The sequence below is a fragment of the Tamandua tetradactyla genome, chromosome 1 (assembly GCF_023851605.1).
Source record: "Tamandua tetradactyla isolate mTamTet1 chromosome 1, mTamTet1.pri, whole genome shotgun sequence".
NCBI classification, from domain to species: Eukaryota; Metazoa; Chordata; class Mammalia; order Pilosa; family Myrmecophagidae; genus Tamandua; species Tamandua tetradactyla.
In genome coordinates, this window is record NC_135327.1 from 69,250,346 (window position 1) to 69,270,150 (window position 19,805).

Sequence of the window (19,805 nt, forward strand, 5' to 3'; positions counted from 1 at the left end):
GGAAGCTGACAGCCAAAACCCTGGGACAGGCCTGAATGCCTCCCCAGTCCCCAGGAAGTCAGGCCGTGCGTGTGCGGGAGAGACAGGCCAGCAAAAGGTAGCCAGAGAATAATTTTTGGCTTGTTATTTTTTAAAACAGAAAGCAGTTTAGGAGCCAATTTTTTAAAAACAGAAATGAGCTTAGGAGCCTAATGTGCTGAAGTTGTAAAAACAAATTTTTATACATCCCACATGTCTGAGGGACATTTGGCCGCAACTTTGGCATGGTATTCCCCTTTTAAAGCTGGTGGCCTGGCACGGAGGGCAGAGACATGAGCGCACTTTCTTCCCAACCTCTTTCCCTATGACGAATCCTTTCAAAGGTAGTAAGAGAAACAAAAGTCTGAGAAAATATAAATGGCACCATAATAGTGAATTTCTATTTGACTTTACTTTTGTCCCCTTGAGGTATTTTTATGTTTGCATCAGGGAGAAAAAACCAACAAGGAATTAATCTTATAATAGTTAAATGTGGTGTATTATACTCCAGAAGAAGCTATCTTGCTTTGTTTTCTTTTTCTTCTCTATCTCCTATGTAGCTACCTGAAAGTCACAGCAGTTTTTTTAGAAGAGGATCTACCTTGACAGTTAAAACAAAAGCAAAAACAAACCCAGGTTTGTACACATCTCCTATGTAGCTACATGAAAATTTCACTGTAGCTTTTTCAGATGAGGATAAATCTTGACAGTTAAAACAAAAACAAAACCCATGTTTGACTCATCTTCTATATAGCTACATGAAAATTTTTTAATTTCATTGTACTCATCCCTGGGAGTCATCTCCAATGCCCAACTCTGTAAGTGAAATCATTGCCCTCCCCTCCACGAAGGACGTGACGTCCAGGGGTGAAAGTCACCTGGGTGGCATGGGAGATAACTCCCAGGGATGAGTCTGACCCTGGCACCATGGGTTCAGCAATTCTATCCTGACCAAAAGGGGGAAAAGAGTGTAACTAATAAAGCATCAGTGGCACAGAGAGTTCAAATAGAGTTGAGAGGCTGCTCTGGGGGTTGCTTACCTAAGCTTCTGCTAGACCTTGCTAACTATCATAACTTGCCAAACCTCAACCAGGACCATTCCAGCCAATACTAAAGAACACCTAGGGCAATACATAACATTCCACAGCATTCCATGCACAAGAGTAACTTTCCAGAAGCCTACAACCACCAGATGGGTCCCTGGCCCAGATGAGTCCTGAAACCTAAAAGGTCCAGCCTTCTTATAACATCTCCCTACCCCACATTACTGACAGACCCTTCCAACATGAATAAAGTTAGAATTGTCATAGCCCAAACACCCCTAAAGAGAGGGACAGAAAGATCAAAGTTGATGGTGGAGTTACACAGAGAAGACAGGATTTAACAAATGAATATGACTGATGAGTCATTAAATTGATACCTCTTTTAGTCTCCAGTGTCTTAGAGCAGCTAGAAGTAAAAACCTGAAATCGTGGAATTGTAACCCATGTCAAAGTCTAAAATATGTTCTACAGATAATTGTGGTGCTGTGCTTTGAAGTTTCTTCCTCTTTGGTATACATGTTATTTTTCACACTCAAAAAAGTCGACAGTGATAATAAAAAAAAATACTTGTTCGTTTTTCCTATATTCTGGAGTAGCTAGAAAGAAAAACCTCAGAGGATCATATGGTAGCTCATGACAAACTCTGGGATCTGTCCTGTAACTACTTGTTGAAGAGTGCTTTGAAAACTATTGCTTTTTTATTTCTTTGCTTTGTATATATGTTATACTGTACAAATAAAAAAACAGTTAAAAAAATTTCATTGTAGTTTTTCTAGAAAAAGACACATCTTTCTAGAAAAAGATATATATCATGGTTATAACAAAAACAAAACAAACCCATACTTAGTCGTGTTTGGAGAAGCTGGCACAATAGAACATAGGTTTTTCTGTACACAGGTTATCTTCTCTATCAAACATCTAGAAATGGAAGAAGTCACATTTTTAGAGTCCAAATTGGAGGAGCTTCGGGAAGATGGTGAAATAAGGCAAGCTGAGTTCACCCCTGCTCCGAGGAATGGCTAGAGAAGGGGTGGGAAGGCAAATGGGACGGCTATACCAGGGTGTAAGTGACCCGCGAGGGTCTTCAACACCACATAGGGAGGCCCTGGTCGAAAAAGCAGAACCGGAATGCAGAGAACCAGAGACCACCCAGTTAGTGCAAAAGCCTAATGCACCCCTTTCTAAACTGAAGTCCAGAGCCCTCAGGAGTGCACAGATGGGGAGACGGGGGCTAGGAAGTAAGCCAAGCCATGGCCTTCAAGTGCACTGTCTGCAACATGAGACTCCCCCAACACCCACGCACCTGAACCCTGTCACCCGACCCTCCCCCAACCACGCTCCAAGCACCCTAGCCCTGACACCCCTCCCCACACATCCCTGCCCCACAACCCAGCCCCATGCATACACGGGGTTCCAGCCCAATCCACCTCTCTGGAACAATCACAGTCTGGCCTTGCCCCTCAACCTCCATCTTCCCCTTCCTGCCCCTTCCATGCAGTCACCTGCACATCCTGGCTGCATACCCTTCATACCCAGTCCATACATACCCCAAGCCCATATAGTCGCGCAACCCAGCCCACCTCACCACCCTAAGCTCCGTGCATGTGTACATCAGCCTATGGCTGCCCCAGATCCATGCACATGCGCCCCCTCATGATGTCCCCAGCTTTGGGAAAGCTCTGACCTGTGCATCTGGGCCACACTCGCCCCCAGCCCGCACAGGGGAAACTCTGCCCTGCTGCACCTGAGCACTGTGCATACGCACACCAGGGACCCGCTCCCTACGCTTTTGCATATTCTCCTCACCAAACACCCACACATCCGTGTACTGACCTCTTGATCCCTGCACCCCAACACCCTGCCTCGCACACATGAACATCTTGCCCCACCCCTGGCACAACTGCCAAGCTCCTACACCTGGCAGGTGCTCATGTGCATATCTGTGCTTCATAGCTCTCACACTGCACACACGTGCACCCCTACCCCAACCACCAACCCCCCCCCCCACGCACCTGTGCACCCGTGCTAGGGCAACACCTATCTGACATCACCTGTCTGTGACCCATGTTCTACAAGCCCTGCTACCTGCACCCCACCCATACATACTCACACATCTGCGTCCCAGACCCCTGCAAAACCACATTCTGCCTGCACATAAGCCTTGGTGTATCCACACAGAAACCCCATCTGCCTTCCTACCTCTGTGTACCCCATGCTGAACCCTCTCTTGCACTCCAAAGCCCGCCTGAGCTGCGCTCTCCCACAGCCTGCACACCACACCTCCACAATCCTGTGCCCCACATCCCACACTCACAGGCACTGTCCTGTCCCCAATCCCTGCATATACCTACGCTGCAACCCATCACCGCACTGTTGTGTCCCTCCCCACGCCCCGCATCCTGTTCCACATCTGTCACACAAATACAAAGCTTTAGACTACTGAAGGAAATCAACCTCCAAGGAAACTCTATCAGGATATTTACATGCCTTGAAAGCAACAGAAGATTACTGAGCATATCAAGATGAAAACAGATAGAGCCTAGCTTAATGATCAAATTTAAAGATTGGAGGAGACACAGACATTGGAAAAACTAACCAAAGATGCTCATATAACTCTACAAATAAAATCAATGGGATGGCTAATAACATAAAGAAGATCAACAAGAAACTAGAAGAGCATAAAGAGGAATTTGAAAAAAAAAAAAAACACAGAAAAATAGAAGATATCACAGAGATTAAAGATGCTGTAGAACAAACCTCCAGATGGGTCCCTGGACCATAAGTCCTGAAATGCAGATGGTATAATCTGTCCAGAACATCAGCTAGTTCCATTTCCCTATTCATGTTAACAATAGCCCCTTCCAACATGAAGAAGTTAGAATGGCCATAGCCCAAATACCCCTAAAGAATGTGAGAAAGATCAAAGGCAATGTTGAAGTTATACAGAGAAGGTAAGATGTAACAAACGAGTATCATTGTTGAATCATTATATTGATATTTCTTTTAGTCTCCAGTGTCTTAGACAGCTAGAAGTAAAAACCTAAAATAGTGTAATTGTAACTCATACCAAACCCTGTAATCTGTTCTACAACTAATTGTTATGATGTGCTATGAAATTTATTGCTTTTTGTATTATTTTTCATGTGCTTTTTTTGTACATTATTTGTCACAAAAAAGAAAAAAAAAAACCTATTTCTCCTAGCCTCCAGTGTTTTGAAGCAGCTTGAAGGAAAAATCTTAGAATGGTAAATCCATAATAAACTCTGAAATCTGTTCTGTATCTACTGTTGAAATGCACTTTGAAAATCATTGCTTTTTCTTCCTTTTCTTTGTATATATGTTATATTTAACAACAAAAATCTTAAATATACATATATATACTAGAGACACAACAGATTTGAAGAGGCAGAAGAAAGAATAAGTGAACTAGAGAACACGACAACTGATTTCAAACACACAAAAGAGAAAATGGCAAAAAAGATGGAAAATTTGAATTGGATCTCACGGAAATGATAGACAAAACAAAGTGCACAAATATAAGAATCAACGGCATCCCAGAAGGAGAAGAGAAGAGGAAAGGGCTAAGAAGATTAGTTGAAGATATAATGGAGAAAACTGCCCAACCCTTACAAAGAACATAAATATGTAAATTAAAGATAAAAGCCAATGAGATCCAAATAGAATAAATCCAAATAGGCCTTCCCCAAGACACATACTAATCAGTCTGTCAAATGTTGAAGAGAAGTAGAAAATCCTGAATGCAGCTCTCCCCTCTTTGCCCGCCGGCCCGGTGCGCGGCGCCCACGCCCCGCAGCAGCCGGCCCGCCCGCCCTCCTCTCCCCTCTTTGTCCGCCGGCCCGGCGCGCGGCGCCCACGCCCCGCAGCAGCCAGCCTGCCCGCCCTCCTCTCCCCTCTTCCCCCTCCTGCTCCGGCGGCTCTCCAACCACCACCATGCCCTCTTCCGCCTTCACCGGCTCCTCCGCCACCGGCCTTGACAGCCTTGCCACCCTCACCTTTCCTCCTCCAGAACAGCTACTGGGGGAGTGGAGACAATACAGAGCAGCTCCCGGAGCCATGACGGAGATCAAAGGGACGGCGTACCCCATCCTGGAACGGCTGACTGTCTGGGAGAACCAGCTCTGGTGAGATCGCCGAGGGGTGCGGGCTTTCCCGGGCGGGAAAGCAAGCGGCTGGAGTCCCTCCCTTCCTCCTTCCCAGGCCAGCTGGCAGAATTGGGCAGGCGGTCCCCGTGGGCCACGGTAGCTGGCGCCCCCACCACACGAGGCCCCCCGGACCAACTGAGACAGTTGGGTCGGAAATCCCCAGACTGTGGAGAACGGTGACCGGGGGTTCCCTTCCAAACACGTGACTCCCCGGTCCGGCTGGGAACAGTGCACTCTCCCGGGCTGCGACAGCTGGTGCCCTCCCGCCACGCTTGGCGCCCCGGGCCGACTAGGAAATTCGGTTGGGCGCTCTCCCATGCTGCGGCGGCCAGCGACCCTCCCCGCGTTCGGGCCGGCTGGCACTCTTCCAAGACGCTTCGGCTGCCGAACCTCCCCTACGGCGAGAGTTTTCCAAAGTTAAAGGACCCACAGCAACTTTCACTGGTGGAACCCATAGACAAACGTGTGCCACGAGCGCCACCTACTGGGCAGGATAAGAAAAACAGAACCCAGAGATTTCACAGAAAAATCTTTCAACCTGTGGAGTCCAACACCCAGGGAAATCTGACTAAATGCCCAGACGCCAGCAGAAGATAACGGATCACACTCAGAAAATTGAAAATATGGCCCAGTCAAAGGAACAAACCAATAGTTCAAATGAGATACAGGAGCTGAAACAACTAATGCTGAATATACGAACAGAAATGGAAAACCTCTTCAAAAACCAAATCGATAAATTGAGGGAGGACATGAAGAAGACATGGGCTGATCAAAAAGAAGAAATAGAAAAACTGAAAAAACAAATCACAGAGCTTATGGAAGTGAAGGATAAAGTAGAAAAGATGGAAAAAACAATGGATACCTACAATGATAGATTTAAAGAGACAGAAGATAGAATTAGTGATCTGAAGGATGGAACATCTGAATTCCAAAAAGAAACAGAAACTATCCAGAAAAGAATGGAAAAATTTGAACAGGGTATCAGGGAACTCAAGGATAATGTGAACCGCACAAATATACGTGTTGTGGGTGTCCCAGAAGGAGAAGAGAAGGGAAAAGGAGGAGAAAAACTAATGGAAGAAATTATCACTGAAAATTTCCCAACTCTTATGAAAGACCTAAAATTACAGATCCAAGAAGTGCAGCGCACCACAAAGAGATTAGACCCAAATAGGCGTTCCCCAAGACACTTACTAGTTAGAATGTCAGAGGTCAAAGAGAAAGAGAGGATCTTGAAAGCAGCGAGAGAGAAGCAATCCATCACATACAAGGGAAACCCAATAAGACTATGTGTAGATTTCTCAGCAGAAACCATGGAAGCTAGAAGACAGTGGGATGATATATTTAAGTTACTAAAAGAGAAAAACTGCCAACCAAGACTCCTATATCCAGCAAAATTGTCCTTCAAAAATGAGGGAGAAATTAAAACATTCTCAGACAAAAAGTCACTGAGAGAATTTGTGACCAAGAGACCAGCTCTGCAAGAAATACTAAAGGGAGCACTAGAGTCAGATACGAAAAGACAGAAGAGAGAGGTATGGAGAAGAGTGTAGAAAGAAGGAAAGTCAGATATGATATATATAATACAAAAGGCAAAATGGTAGAGGAAAATATTATCCAAACAGTAATAACTGTAAATGTTAATGGACTGAATTCCCCAATCAAAAGACATAGACTGGCAGAATGGATTAAAAAACAGGATCCTTCTATATGCTGTCTACAGGAAACACATCTTAGACCCAAAGATAAACATAGGTTGAAAGTGAAAGGTTGGGAAAAGATATTTCATGCAAATAACAACCAGAAAAGAGCAGGAGTGGCTATACTAATATCCAACAAATTAGACTTCAAATGTAAAACAGTTAAAAGAGACAAAGAAGGACACTATATACTAATAAAAGGAAAATTAAACAAGAAGACATAACAATCATAAATATTTACGCACCGAACCAGAATGCCCCAAAATACGTGAGGAATACACTGCAAACACTGAAAAGGGAAATAGACTCATATACCATAATAGTTGGAGACTTCAATTCACCACTCTCATCAATGGACAGAACATCTAGACAGAGGATCAATAAAGAAATAGAGAATCTGAATATTACTATAAATGAGCTAGACTTAACAGACATTTATAGGACATTACATCCCACAACAGCAGGATACACCTTTTTCTCAAGTGCTCATGGATCATTCTCAAAGATAGACCATATGCTGGGTCACAAAGCAAGTCTTAACAAATTTAAAAAGATTGAAATCATACACAACACTTTCTCGGATCATAAAGGAATGAAGTTGGAAATCAATAATAGGCGGAGTGCCAGAAAATTCACAAATACGTGGAGTCTCAACAACACACTCTTAAACGAGTGGGTCAAAGAAGAAATTGCAAGAGAAATTAGCAAATGCCTCGAGGTGAATGAAAATGAAAACACAACATATCAAAACTTATGGGACGCAGCAAAGGCAGTGCTGAGGGAAATTTATTGCCCTAAATGCCTATATCAGAAAAGAAGAAAAGGCAAAAATGCAGGAATTAACTGTCCACTTGGAAGAACTGGAGAAAGAACAGCAAACTAATCTCAAAGCAAGCAAAAGGAAAGAAATAACAAAGATTAGAGCAGAAATAAATGAAATTGAAAACATGAAAACAATAGAGAAAATCAATAAGACCAGAAGTTGGTTCTATGAGAAAATCAATAAGATTGATGGACCCTTAGCAAGATTGACAAAAAGAAGAAGAGAGAGGATGCAAATAAATAAGATCAGACATGGAAGAGGAGACATAACTACTGACCTCACAGAAATAAAGGAGGTAATAACAGGATACTATGAACAACTTTACGCTAATAAATACAACAATTTAGATGAAATGGACGGGTTTCTGGAAAGACATGAACAACAAACTTTGACTCAAGAAGAAATAGATGACCTCAACAAACCAATCACAAGAGATTGAATTAGTCATTCAAAAGCTCCCTAAAACGAAAAGTCCAGGACCAGATGGCTTCACATGTGAATTCTATCAAACATTCCAGAAAGAACTAGTACCAACTCTCCTCAAACTCTTCAAAATAATCTGTTCAAAATAATAAACTGTTCAAAATAATCTGAAGTGGAGGGAAAACTACCTAATTCATTCTATGAAGCCAACATCACCCTCATACCAAAACCAGGCAAAGATATTACAAAAAAAGAAAACTACAGACCAGTCTCTCTAATGAATATAGATGAAAATCCTGAATGCAGCAAGAGAAAAACAATCTACTACATACAAGGCAAACCACATAGGATTGAGTTTGGACTACTCAACTGGCACTATGGAGGCAAGAAGGCAGTGGTAAGATATATTTAAGATCCTGAAAGAGAAAGAATTCAAGAATTCTGTACCCAGCAAAACTGTCCTTCAAAACTAAGGAAGAGGGTAGGCCACAATGGCTCAGTGGAAGAGTTCTTGCCTGCCATGTTGGAGACCCAGGTTTGATTCCCAGTGCCTGCCCATGTAAAAAAAAAAAAACTAAGGGAGAGATTACAATTTTCACAGACAAACAAATGCAGAGAGAATTTAACAAGATACCAGCTCTACAAGAAATACTGACAGGAATTCTGTTCGCTGAAAAAAAAAGACAGGATAGGGAGGTCTGGAGGAGGGCACAGAATTAAAGAGCACCAGTAAGGGTAATTTAAAGGATAAAAAGAGAAAGAGGGAAAAAAAATATAGATCTGACAAACAAAATCCTAAAGATAAGACGGTAGATTCAAGAAATGCCTTTATGGTAATGACTTTGAATGTTAATGGACTAAACTTACCAATTAAAAGATACAGATTGGCAGAATGGATTAAAAATAGAACCCAGCTATATGATGCTTACAAGAGACTCATCTTAGACACAAGGATACAAATAGACTGAAAGTGAAAGGATGGAAAAAGATGTTCCATGCAAGCTGCAACCAAAAGAAAGCAGGAGAAGCTATACTAACATCAGACAAAATAGACTTTAAATGTAAAGACATCATAAGAGACAAAAAAATGACACTATATATTAATAAAAGAAGAAATAACCAAGAAGAAATAACAGTCATAAATGTTTATGCCTCCAGTCAAGGAGCTCCAGAGTACGAGACTGACATTAGCAAAACTAAAGGGAACAACAGATATTACAACAATAATAGGAGATTTCAATATACCACTCTCCTCCACAGATAGACCAATCAGAGGATTAACAAGGAAATAGAGAAATTAAACAACTTGATAAATGAATTAGACCTAACAGACATACATAGGTCATTACACTCCCAAACACCAGGACATACATTGTTCTCTATTCAATTCTCCAGGACAGACCATATGCTGGGGTACAAAACAGGTCTTTATAAATTTAAAGACACTTTCTCTGATCACAGTGGAATGAAGGTGGAAATCAATAACCACCAAAGAGTGAGAACTTTCACAAATATATGGAGATTAAATAACACACTCTTAAATAACCAGTGAGTCAAAGAAGAAATTGCTAGAGAAATTGGTAGCCATCTGAAGATGAAGGAAAACGAGAACATAACATATCACGTGTCAAAGGCTGTACTAAGAGGGAAATTTATTGCCTTAAATTTCTATGTTAAAAAAGAAGACAGAGCAAAAATCGAGGACTTAACTGCTCATCTGGAGGAACGTGAGAAAGAATAGCAAACTAGAAGAAGAGAAATAACAAAGATTAAAGCACAGTTAAATGAAAGGAAGAACAAAAGAACAATAATAAGTATCAGTGGCAGACGGAGTTCAAATAGAGTCGGGAGGCTACTCTGGAGGTCACACTTATGCAAACTTCAGTTAGATATTTCTACCTATCATAACTTGCCAAACTCCAACCGGGACCATTCCAACCAATGCTAAAGAAAACCTAGGGCAATATATAACATCCCACAACATTCCATGCTCTGATGTAACTTTCCAGAAACCTACAACATCCAGATGGGTCCCTGAACTAGGTAAGTCCTGAAACCTAGAGGTTCCAGCCTCTCCAAAACATCAGATAGTTCCATCTTCCTGCCCCATATTACTGACAGACCCTTCCAATCTGAAAAAAGTTAGAATGGTCATAGCCCAAACATGGTCAGAGCCCAGAGAGGGACAGAAAGATCAAAGGTAATGGTGGAGTTATACAGAGAAGATAGGATTTAACAAATGAATATGATTGATGAATCATTAAACTGATATCTCTTTTAGTCTCCAGTATCTTAGCGCAGCTAAAAGTAAAAACCTGAAATTATGGAATTGTAATCCATGTCAAAGTCTGAAATATGTTCTACAACTAATTGTGGTACTGTGCTTTGAAATTTCTTGCTCCCATTGTATATATGTTATTTTTCAAAAAAAAATAAAAAAGAAAGTAGATTGTGGTGATGAAAAATATTTAAGCACTCTGGTCTCCTATATTCTGGAGTAGCTAGGAGGAAAAATCTGAGAGGATCATATGGTAGTCCATGACAAACTCTGGGATCTGTCCTGTATCTACTTGTTGAGAGTGCTTTGAAAACTATTACTTTTTTATTTCTTTACTTTGTATAAATGTTATTCTATATAATAAAAAAGTTAAAAAAAAACAAAAAAACAATAGAATCAATAAAACCGAAAGTTGGTTCTTTGAGAAAATCAGTACAATCAATGGACCAGGGTGGTGCAACGGTGGCTCAGTGGCAGAATTCTGGAATGCCATGCCAGAGACCCGGGTTTGATTCCTGGAGCCTACCTATGCACCCCAATCCCCTCCAAAAAAAAAAAAAAAAAATCAATGGAACATTAGCAAGGCTAACAAAGAAAAAAAGAGAGAGGATGCACATAAACAAAAATCAGAAATGAGAGGAGGGATGTTACCATTAGACCCTGAAGAAATAGAGTCCAGCTGGAAAAATCAGCACCTGGTAAAACATATTACCATTCTTAGATGGGTTCACTCAAAGAAATAACTGTAAATGTATTGCTAAGATTAGGGAAATGAAATGAAAATAATGTAATTATAATAATGAAAATAATAACTGTGACTGTTTATTGAGCATCTACTTGTGCTGGCATCAAGGTTAAGTGTTTCAATACAGCATCTCTCCCGACAACCCTACCAGGTAGGTTATCACCATATCTATTCCACGGAGGTATCAAAGGATGGATTCCAGTTCAAGCCTGTCTGACCTGAAGTTGGAGCTTTCTGATACAACATCACTTTTGCAAGTACAATCAGAGAAGAAGGTAGCCTCACACAGAGCATAACTTTGGTTTAGAAAACTGTATCAACTGAGTATGACGAGGGTTCTACAAAGTCGGCTCAAACTTGGCCCTTGCAAGAACCTCTCACAGTGTGTCCAGTTGGACAAGACGTTGTAGCTGATGGTGACGGTCACTAGAATCCTTGCAACAAGAGCAGGGGGCAGACAGAATGGTGGTAACAAAGACATAGCATCCAGCCACATCACAGCCCCTAAAACAATGGTGAGGACCATTTTCACAAAGGGCCAATTCAGAAAATTAAATCTTTCCAGTCATTTCCCCATTTTCCCCCACTTTCATGATGACAATAGCTTCATTGAGATCATGCACATTCTTACAACTTTGATCATCTACTTAACTGAATAGAACAGGAATGAGAAAATTTGGCAGTGCTGTTTTCAGCCACAGACCTATTCATCTCTAGGCCTTTCTGAGAAAGAACCATAATGAAAGAACTTGATGATTTTCCTGCCTGAGGTCAAGATAACGTGCCAGAGTAGCCAAGGGGGTTTTGGGCTGACTGTAGGCAGCTTTGCTAACAAACCCTCCCTTGCTATTTTAAATCATCTCACTGCCTTTCTCCAATTGACCATCCACGAAACAGCCCCTAGGGATTAATTTCATTCCCTGGGCATCCCGATCCCAGCCTTCCAACCACTGGAAAGGCATGGTCCAGCCCCAACCTTGCTTGTGAGACACCAGTCTTTCAGAGGTAATCCCCTACAGGCCACCAAAATCACACTTCCCAAGAATGGCACCCACGCTGTACTGGCATCCCCTCCAGCGAGGACCGCGAGCCCCCGTGGGGAGACATCAGCATGTCATAGGGGCCTGATGCAGTTCACTGACATAGGTTGCTGATCACACCAGGAGGCTGTCCCCCCAAGAGGGTCCACTGATTGGAGCTGCCCCCACTCTCAACATGCACCTCACTGCATGTTTCATGCTTCTGTAAGAATGACATGTGACCTAGCTGCTCAAAAATATGAGTAATTTCAAATTTTTTAAAAATTTCCTTTAGTTTGAACCAAGCCCTGGTATCAATGGTCTGCTTTGTGTTTGAAGCACTGGGTCAATTCCACCACCAGACCTATCATTAAGAGCTGGGCTATCATATCTCAAGACACGAAAGAGGGCTGAAGCAGTGGAGTGCCTCATCACAGAGCAACCCAGTTAAAAAGAGAGGTGGCTCAGTTTCCTGTTCAAACCCCGTCCCGTGTGGCTTAGAATGGCAGGGGCCAGAGGCTTCCATGCATATGCCAGGGGTACGGTCTGTTCTTCTCCCTCGGTAGTCGTGGCGGCAGCAATGCTGGCTGAGCTGTTGGCAGTTGAAGCAGCCAAAAATGATATACCCCATGCTGGAATGTTTGGCTGGTGCCCATTTCCCTGCCAGCTCTCTCATTAGTACTGACTTTTTCCCATAAAAATTTAAAGATTTCTACATTTTCCCTTGCAGCCACGTCACAAAGCCTACTAGGTCTTGTTCTAATTCAAACCATACAAAGTGAATGGTTCTCTGACATTCCCACGTCCAAGATCCTTCCTCCCTAAGGAATCTAAGTGCTTTAGCGTGGCAGATGTCCCAGGAAGCCTGGCCTTCCTGACATACCTTGTTCTCTCGAGATATCTGGTTTGTACCAGAACTTGGATGTATCCTGAACAAACTTCACTGTCACGTGTTTATCACCTGGATTATCTGCAAAACAAAAATCAAAAAGATTAACTGTCAGTGTCTTTTTATCACCGCCTCTCAGCCCTGTTCATTAATCTAAGGCTTAAAGTTGAATCCTGGAGGGCAGAAATAGAAGTGTTGGAAAAGGAAAAAAAAATACATTGGAAATGTCTGTCTTAGACAAGGTGGAAACCATTTGAGTAACACTCAACAAATAACAACATGAGACTTTGATTAGGGCTTTGCAATAAATTTTTTAAATATATCATTGAAAGATATAAAGCAAGATTGTTATTGTTTGATCAGTCTTATTTCTTATACATTTGAAATCTCTCATACTTAAATTTTGAATGAATTCATTGAATTTAAAAGAGAAAGCTATTTTGGAAGAATGAGGATGCTGAGTGAAAAGAACCACCATAAATATCTGCTTATCTAGGGCTGGAATAAATCTAACTTGGACAGATGCAGAAGTCAAGACGAACAATAAGAAACACTGGATCAGTATTTTGTTTATGGGATAGCAAGATGGTAAAGGTAGGATTCACCTAGATATCCACAGACCACCTTGAGGGCTCTAGATTTCCTTTCAAGGTGATCAGAACATCATGAGAGATTGAGCTCTGGTGGGAACTGCTTTCCAGTTCAAGTAGTCCATCCCAAGGGCTCTTCCTTTCCCAAGTGAAGTTGGAGGTGAGTCCTTCTACACGAGCAGAAACATGCTTACCTAGCAAAGGTGAGGCTGCTTCTGAAGCTTTGGAAAAGTCCGGAAGGACGTTGGGGAAAGGGATGCTGATGGTGCTCCCACTGTGGGGGCTGGAGAAGCCGCTCGAGGATGGGGAGACGGAGCCAAAAGAACGGTCTCCCTCTGAGGCTCGCTTCTTCTCAGGAAGGGGTGGCTGCCCGGAAAGGGTCACCCTGGGGCCCTGCAGGCTGGGGCTGCGCTGGCCGCTGTGTCCAGCAGCCACCGTGTGAAAGTTGTGGGACAGGAAGCCATTGTCGGCGGCCCCTGCCACTGTCAGTGGGGTACCTGGGGTGGGGGACGCTCCGTGGGAACTGGCCAGCAGGGCCCCTGAGTCAGCCCCAGGCGGAAGAGCACTGCCCACTGCAGGGCCGCTGAAGCTCAGGAAGGCCTGGCTGCTGGGCGTGGCCAGAGCACCTGGAGGCTCTGTCAACGTGCGCTCATGACTGTTGAAGGTGACCTGGAGCTCCTGAGGCGAGAAATGGGACAGTACAGGGGAGTCCTTGACAGAGCTGACAAACTCTGAGGTGCCGAGGAGACTCCCTGTAGGCCGGCTGCTTCCCAGCATGACAAGAGTGGATTTAGGGCTGGTCTCTAGCCACTGGGGTTCAGCAGAAGAAGGGCTGCTTGAAAGACAAACCAAAAGAAAAGGTAAGGCACATTACAGGGCACCTCAGACCAGCAACAATAATGTGTAAAATCTCTTTCATTACTCAAGACTAAGAGCGACAATTCCCCTCTACTTTGAAGCTTCCCCAGCCTGCTGCTCCCACGCCAGGCCACGTGTGTGCACACCCACAGGACAAACTTCTTCCCTGTGGCCCTGCAACACTGGGTACTGGTGTCAAACCCACCATGCATGACTACACAGAGGACCACTTATTTATTCTGTGTCTGGTTTATTCCTCTAGGAATGAATATCTGTATCTCACCAGTTTGTTCATCTTCCCTTATTTCCAACATGGGTGCCTAGCACACAGGTTGTTTTTTTTTAATTAATTTTTAAATTTTTTTTTTAAATACCAAAAAACACCAAACATTCTTAACTTTTGATCATTCCGTTCTACATATATAATCAGTAATTCACAATATCATCACATAGTTGCATATTCATCATCATGATCATTTCTTGGAACATTTGCATCTTATTCAGAAAAAGAAATAAAAAGAAAACAGAAGAGAATTCATACATACCATGCCCCTTACCCCTCCCTTTCACTGATCACTAGCATTTCAGTCTAAATTTATTTTAACATTTGTTCCCCCATTCTTTATTTTTATTCCATATGTTTTACTCATCTGTTGATCAGGTAGATTAAAGGAGCATCAGACACAAGGTTTTCACAATCACACAGTCACATTGTGAAAGCTATATCATTATACAATCATCTTCAAGAAACATGACTACTGGAACACAGCTCTACATTTTCAGGCAGTTCCCTCCAGCCTCTCCATTACATCTTGGCTAACAAGGTGATATCTATTTAATGCGTAAGAATAACCTCCAGGGTAACCTCTCGACTCTGTTTGGAATCTCTCAGCCATTGACACTTTATTTTGTCTCATTTCCCTCTTCCCCGTTTTGGTTGAGAAGGTTTAATCAATCCCTTGATGCTGAGTCTCAGCTCATTCTAGGGTTTTTCTCAATCCCTCGATGCTAAGTCTCAGCTCATTCTAGGATATCTGTCCCACATTGCCAGGTAGGTCCACACCCCTGGGAGTCATGTCCTATGTAGATGGGGGAGGGTGGTGAGTTTGCTTGTTGTGTTGGCTTGGAGAGAGATGTCACATCTGAGTAAGAAAAAGAGGTTCTCTTGGGGGTGACTCTTAGGCCTAATTTTAAGTAGGCTTGACCTATCCTTTGTGGGGTTAAGTTTCATATGAACAAACCCCAAGACTGGGGGCTCAGTCTATGGCTTTGGTTGTCTGCACAGTGAGAATATCAAGAATTCAACTTGGGGAAGTTGAATTTTCTCCCTTTCTGACCATAGCACACAGTTTTAAAAACATGTTTGATAGATGAACCAGCTAATTGAGGATGCCAATGAGACTATTGAAAATGATCATACACTTAAGTACATAGAAAGTCAGTGAGCAAAACACCAAACAATATATGCATAGTTCAATAGCAAACACATTATCAGGCACATAACTTGATAACATTTTTAAATGAGAAAGGAGGTAGAATTAAGGATACTGAAATAAAAGAGCATATAACATGCCCATACACAAATAAAGGACCAACAAATTTGCTTCTACTCTGGGCAAGAGGAGTGGTACTACATATAAACTTACTCAATGGCAATGTCAGCATAAAGAAAAAAATACAACATTTCTCTCTGTCTGTGGCCTCCTTCCTTTCCATGCTTCCAACCTCACTGAAAGCGATTTTCCTGCATTTGCCCTCTATTTCCAATGTGTTCCTATATTTTCCCCTACACTGGCATAAATGCCACACCTCCATGAGCCAGCCCTGTCCTGTACACGGGCCCTGGAGCTTGTCCCTATCCCAATTCCCAGCCCTGAGCAGGGCCTCCTTCCATGCCCCAGCTGTAGAGAAGAGCTGGAGATGCAGCACCGACTTGCCCCACCACAATTTCCCTTTCCAACCTCAGCTTAGGGCATGTGGTCAGGCAGTGCTTTTAAAAGTCATTAACTTTCCAGATCCCAGTCAACTCAGCAGCTAACTGGAGCTGTCTCATTTTCCCCCTTGAACCCAGATCTAAATCCACGCTCATTCCTATAGTTCTCTGCCTCTTAACACCTGGAGCCTACTTTAGGAGTGAAAAAATCGTATTTATTATCATAATTTTGAAGAGTGACTTTTCTTAATTCGTGATGGTAGCCTGATGGGAAAACAAGCTTTCCATGTTCTTGTCATTTTTTTGAGCATCTTCAAGAGGAGAACCTAAGTGTGAAGACCCCATCTCCTTACCTCTCTCTCCTCTGGGCAGGGCTGTTGCTTGAAATTGTGCAGGAAGATGTAAAAGTCTGTTGAAAGGCGGGTGTGGTTGGCATGTCAGCCCGAAGCATCACAGACTTGGGTCCAGTGGGGCTCTCTGACATCCCTACTGAATGGTTCCGAATCTCACTGCAGCTGCGTGGTTCTATACCAGGGAAAAATATAAAAGACAGAAAGACCTTCATTGAAAGATTTGCTGGTGTTCATTTCTGAAAGCTTTACGTTGTCCACATCTGAACTGAACCAACAAGGTGAAGGAGATGGCAGATATACTCTTGCTTGTCAATGCGTCCAAAACGGGAGCTACCTAACTTCAATTCCCACATATGGTTTTCAACAAATTACAGTTAGTTCATCAGCTTCATCCCTGTGCAAGCTGGTTTGTGATGAGAAACGTGATATGTGATATGTCTTATTGGGTTGGTTCTCTCAAGTCCTCTGTTGCAAGTTTAAAGCCAGTTTGCTCTTAGTTACTTATGTTTATAGCAGAGTCCATTTCTCACTTAGGGTGTGGTGAGGCCTTTTCTTTGCAAGCCAGCAGGATGGATTTCCAGAAGGAATGCCCTCTACCAAAATGAATCACTTTCTAAAAAGTGTAGGACCTATGGGTGCTGGGCCAGTGAAGGGTTCATTGAACCCTCCATTTGGCTAAAAACTTATCTGTGGCAATGTGGCTGTTGTACACTCAGTGATGAGTAGGGCTCATGTACTGTGGAATGTGCTTTCTATAAAATACAGCCAAAGTTCAGGACAGTCCTGCCCAGTGGTAGTATCACCCCGGGAGGTTTAAGAGAACACCACTACGAACATGGATAACATGACACAGAGCTGGAATGAAGGCCTGCCTCGGTCTAGTGCCCAAACACATGTGCATTCCATACAATTGCATACATTCCATTTATAAAATTTGTCCTGCTTATGATCCAGGATCACCGTTAGATTAAGATGCCTTCCCATGACTCCCATTGGGGTAAATCTCCCTGGCAATTGGGACCTGACTCCCAGGGATGATCCGGGACCCGGCATCATAGAAATGAGAAAGCCTTCTTGACCAAAAGAGGGAAGAGAGAAATGAGACAAAATAAAAGTCTCAGTGGCTGAGAGATTTCAAACAGAGTTGAGAGGTTATCCTGGAGGTTATTTTATGTATTATATAGATATTCCTTTTTAGTTTATGGTGTATTTTAGTGGTTAGAGGGAAGTGCCTGAAACTGGTGAACTGTGTTCCAGTAGCCTTGATTCTTGAAGAAGACTGTATAACTACATAGCTTTTACAATGTGACTGTTTGATTGTGAAAGCTTTGTGTCTGATGTTCCTTTTATCCAGGGTATGGACAAATGAGTAAAAAAAAACATAAGGATAAAAAATAAATATCACCCATAACTCCGTGTGCTCATTCCTCCCTTCCTCTTTCCGCCATCTTTCTGTGCCGCCATAATGGTGCGCATGAACGTCCTGGCGGATGCTCTCAAGAGCATCAACAATGCCGAGAAGAGAGGCAAACGCCAGGTTCTTATCAGGCCGTGCTCCAAAGTCGTCCGCTTCTTAACTGTGATGATGAAGCATGGCTATATTGGCGAATTTGAAATTATCGATGATCACAGAGCTGGGAAAATTGTTGTGAACCTCACAGGCAGGGTAAACAAGTGTGGAGTAATTAGTCCCAGATTTGATGTACAACTCAAAGATCTAGAAAAATGGCAGAATAATCTACTCCCTTCTCGTCAGTTTGGTTTCATTGTACTGACAACCTCAGCTGGCATCATGGACCATGAAGAAGCAAGAAGAAAACACACAGGAGGAAAAATCCTGGGATTCTTTTTCTAGAAATATAATGCATACATGAAATAAAATGCCTTTATGGACTCTGGTGCTTCCACTCAATCGTTTTGAACTTTTATAGCAGAGGAGCGAGATCATCTATGGCAGCGTATAGCCTTTGTGACAATCGGGTGATACTATTCCCACAGGAAGTTTTAACTTGTATCTGACATCATCACAATTCCCCAGAGGAAGGTGTCTCTGCTCTGGGTGGTTGGATCAAGGTTGGGGTCAGATGATTAAGTATTTTGAATCTGAGCTACCCTTTAGTTTTCAGCTTGACAGTACATGTTCATATTCATATTTAACAGTCCTAAAATATAGTTACAGTTAACTATGAAAATGCTCTATGAGAAAGTAGGCAGGTAGCAAATGGCTGGAACCAGATGTGGTTGGGATAAAAAAATTGATCTGTGTGGTATAAGTTACTAAGCCATTGGCACGTAACATGGAAGTAACTGTAGTAGGTTGTTAATGCTTTGCAGTAATTTGTGACACCAACTACAATGCAATTTTTATTAACTCCCCATTTAGGTCAGACTTAAACCCAACTGCTCCTGTGTAAGCATCTCAAGAGCCAGGTTTGGGATATCAGTGGTTTTATAAAAATGAATCTCCATCCCCAGCCCCATCAAAGAAGGTTATGTACTGATGAGTTCCATTGAACCTGCTTTAGAAATGATTTACTATATTATGCTACCTCATATAGGAAGAAAGAGGGTCAAACTTTGATTTTGCTGCCTACTTCTTAATTCCAAAATGTTAGTGAAGATATCCTTAAGCTGAATGCTTTTTTACTGGTGAAATCCATTGGGGGTTATTTCTGAAAGCAGTTGTCCTAAGTTCCACATCTATCTCAGTACATTTGGATGGTATGTTAATATTTTAGCACCTAATGATCATATAAAGTGATCAGTTTTTTAAAAATAAAATGTCTTTAGAAACCAAAAAAATAAATAAATAAATAAATAAATAAATATCAGAGCACATTACAACAATTAGTTATAGAACAGATTTTGGAGTTCAGTATGGGTTACTTTTTTGTATATATGTTATTTTTCTAAATTAAAAATAATTAAATTAAAAAAGGAAAAAAAATTAAATAAATAAAAGAGATAAAA

The 19,805-nt window shown here is 42.2% G+C and overlaps 1 protein-coding gene and 1 pseudogene across 9 annotated transcripts in view; one reads left to right on the forward strand and one right to left on the reverse strand.

Moving 5' to 3' along the window:
• The window catches only part of TNS3 (tensin 3), a 434,926-nt gene that overhangs the window by 25,879 nt on the left and 389,242 nt on the right, over positions 1–19,805 (reverse strand). For 8 of the 9 annotated variants that reach the window (XM_077118747.1, XM_077118722.1, XM_077118777.1 and 5 more), the window contains 3 exons: positions 16,836–17,007; positions 13,886–14,526; positions 13,096–13,182 (listed from right to left, as the gene is read on the reverse strand). In XM_077118747.1, the coding sequence (XP_076974862.1) occupies positions 13,096–13,182; positions 13,886–14,526; positions 16,836–17,007 (900 nt within the window). The remainder of the gene's footprint in view (positions 1–13,095; positions 13,183–13,885; positions 14,527–16,835; positions 17,008–19,805) is intronic. The other variant, XM_077118732.1, reaches the window with a different exon arrangement.
• On the forward strand, positions 18,248–18,729 carry LOC143648576 (small ribosomal subunit protein uS8 pseudogene; annotated as a pseudogene).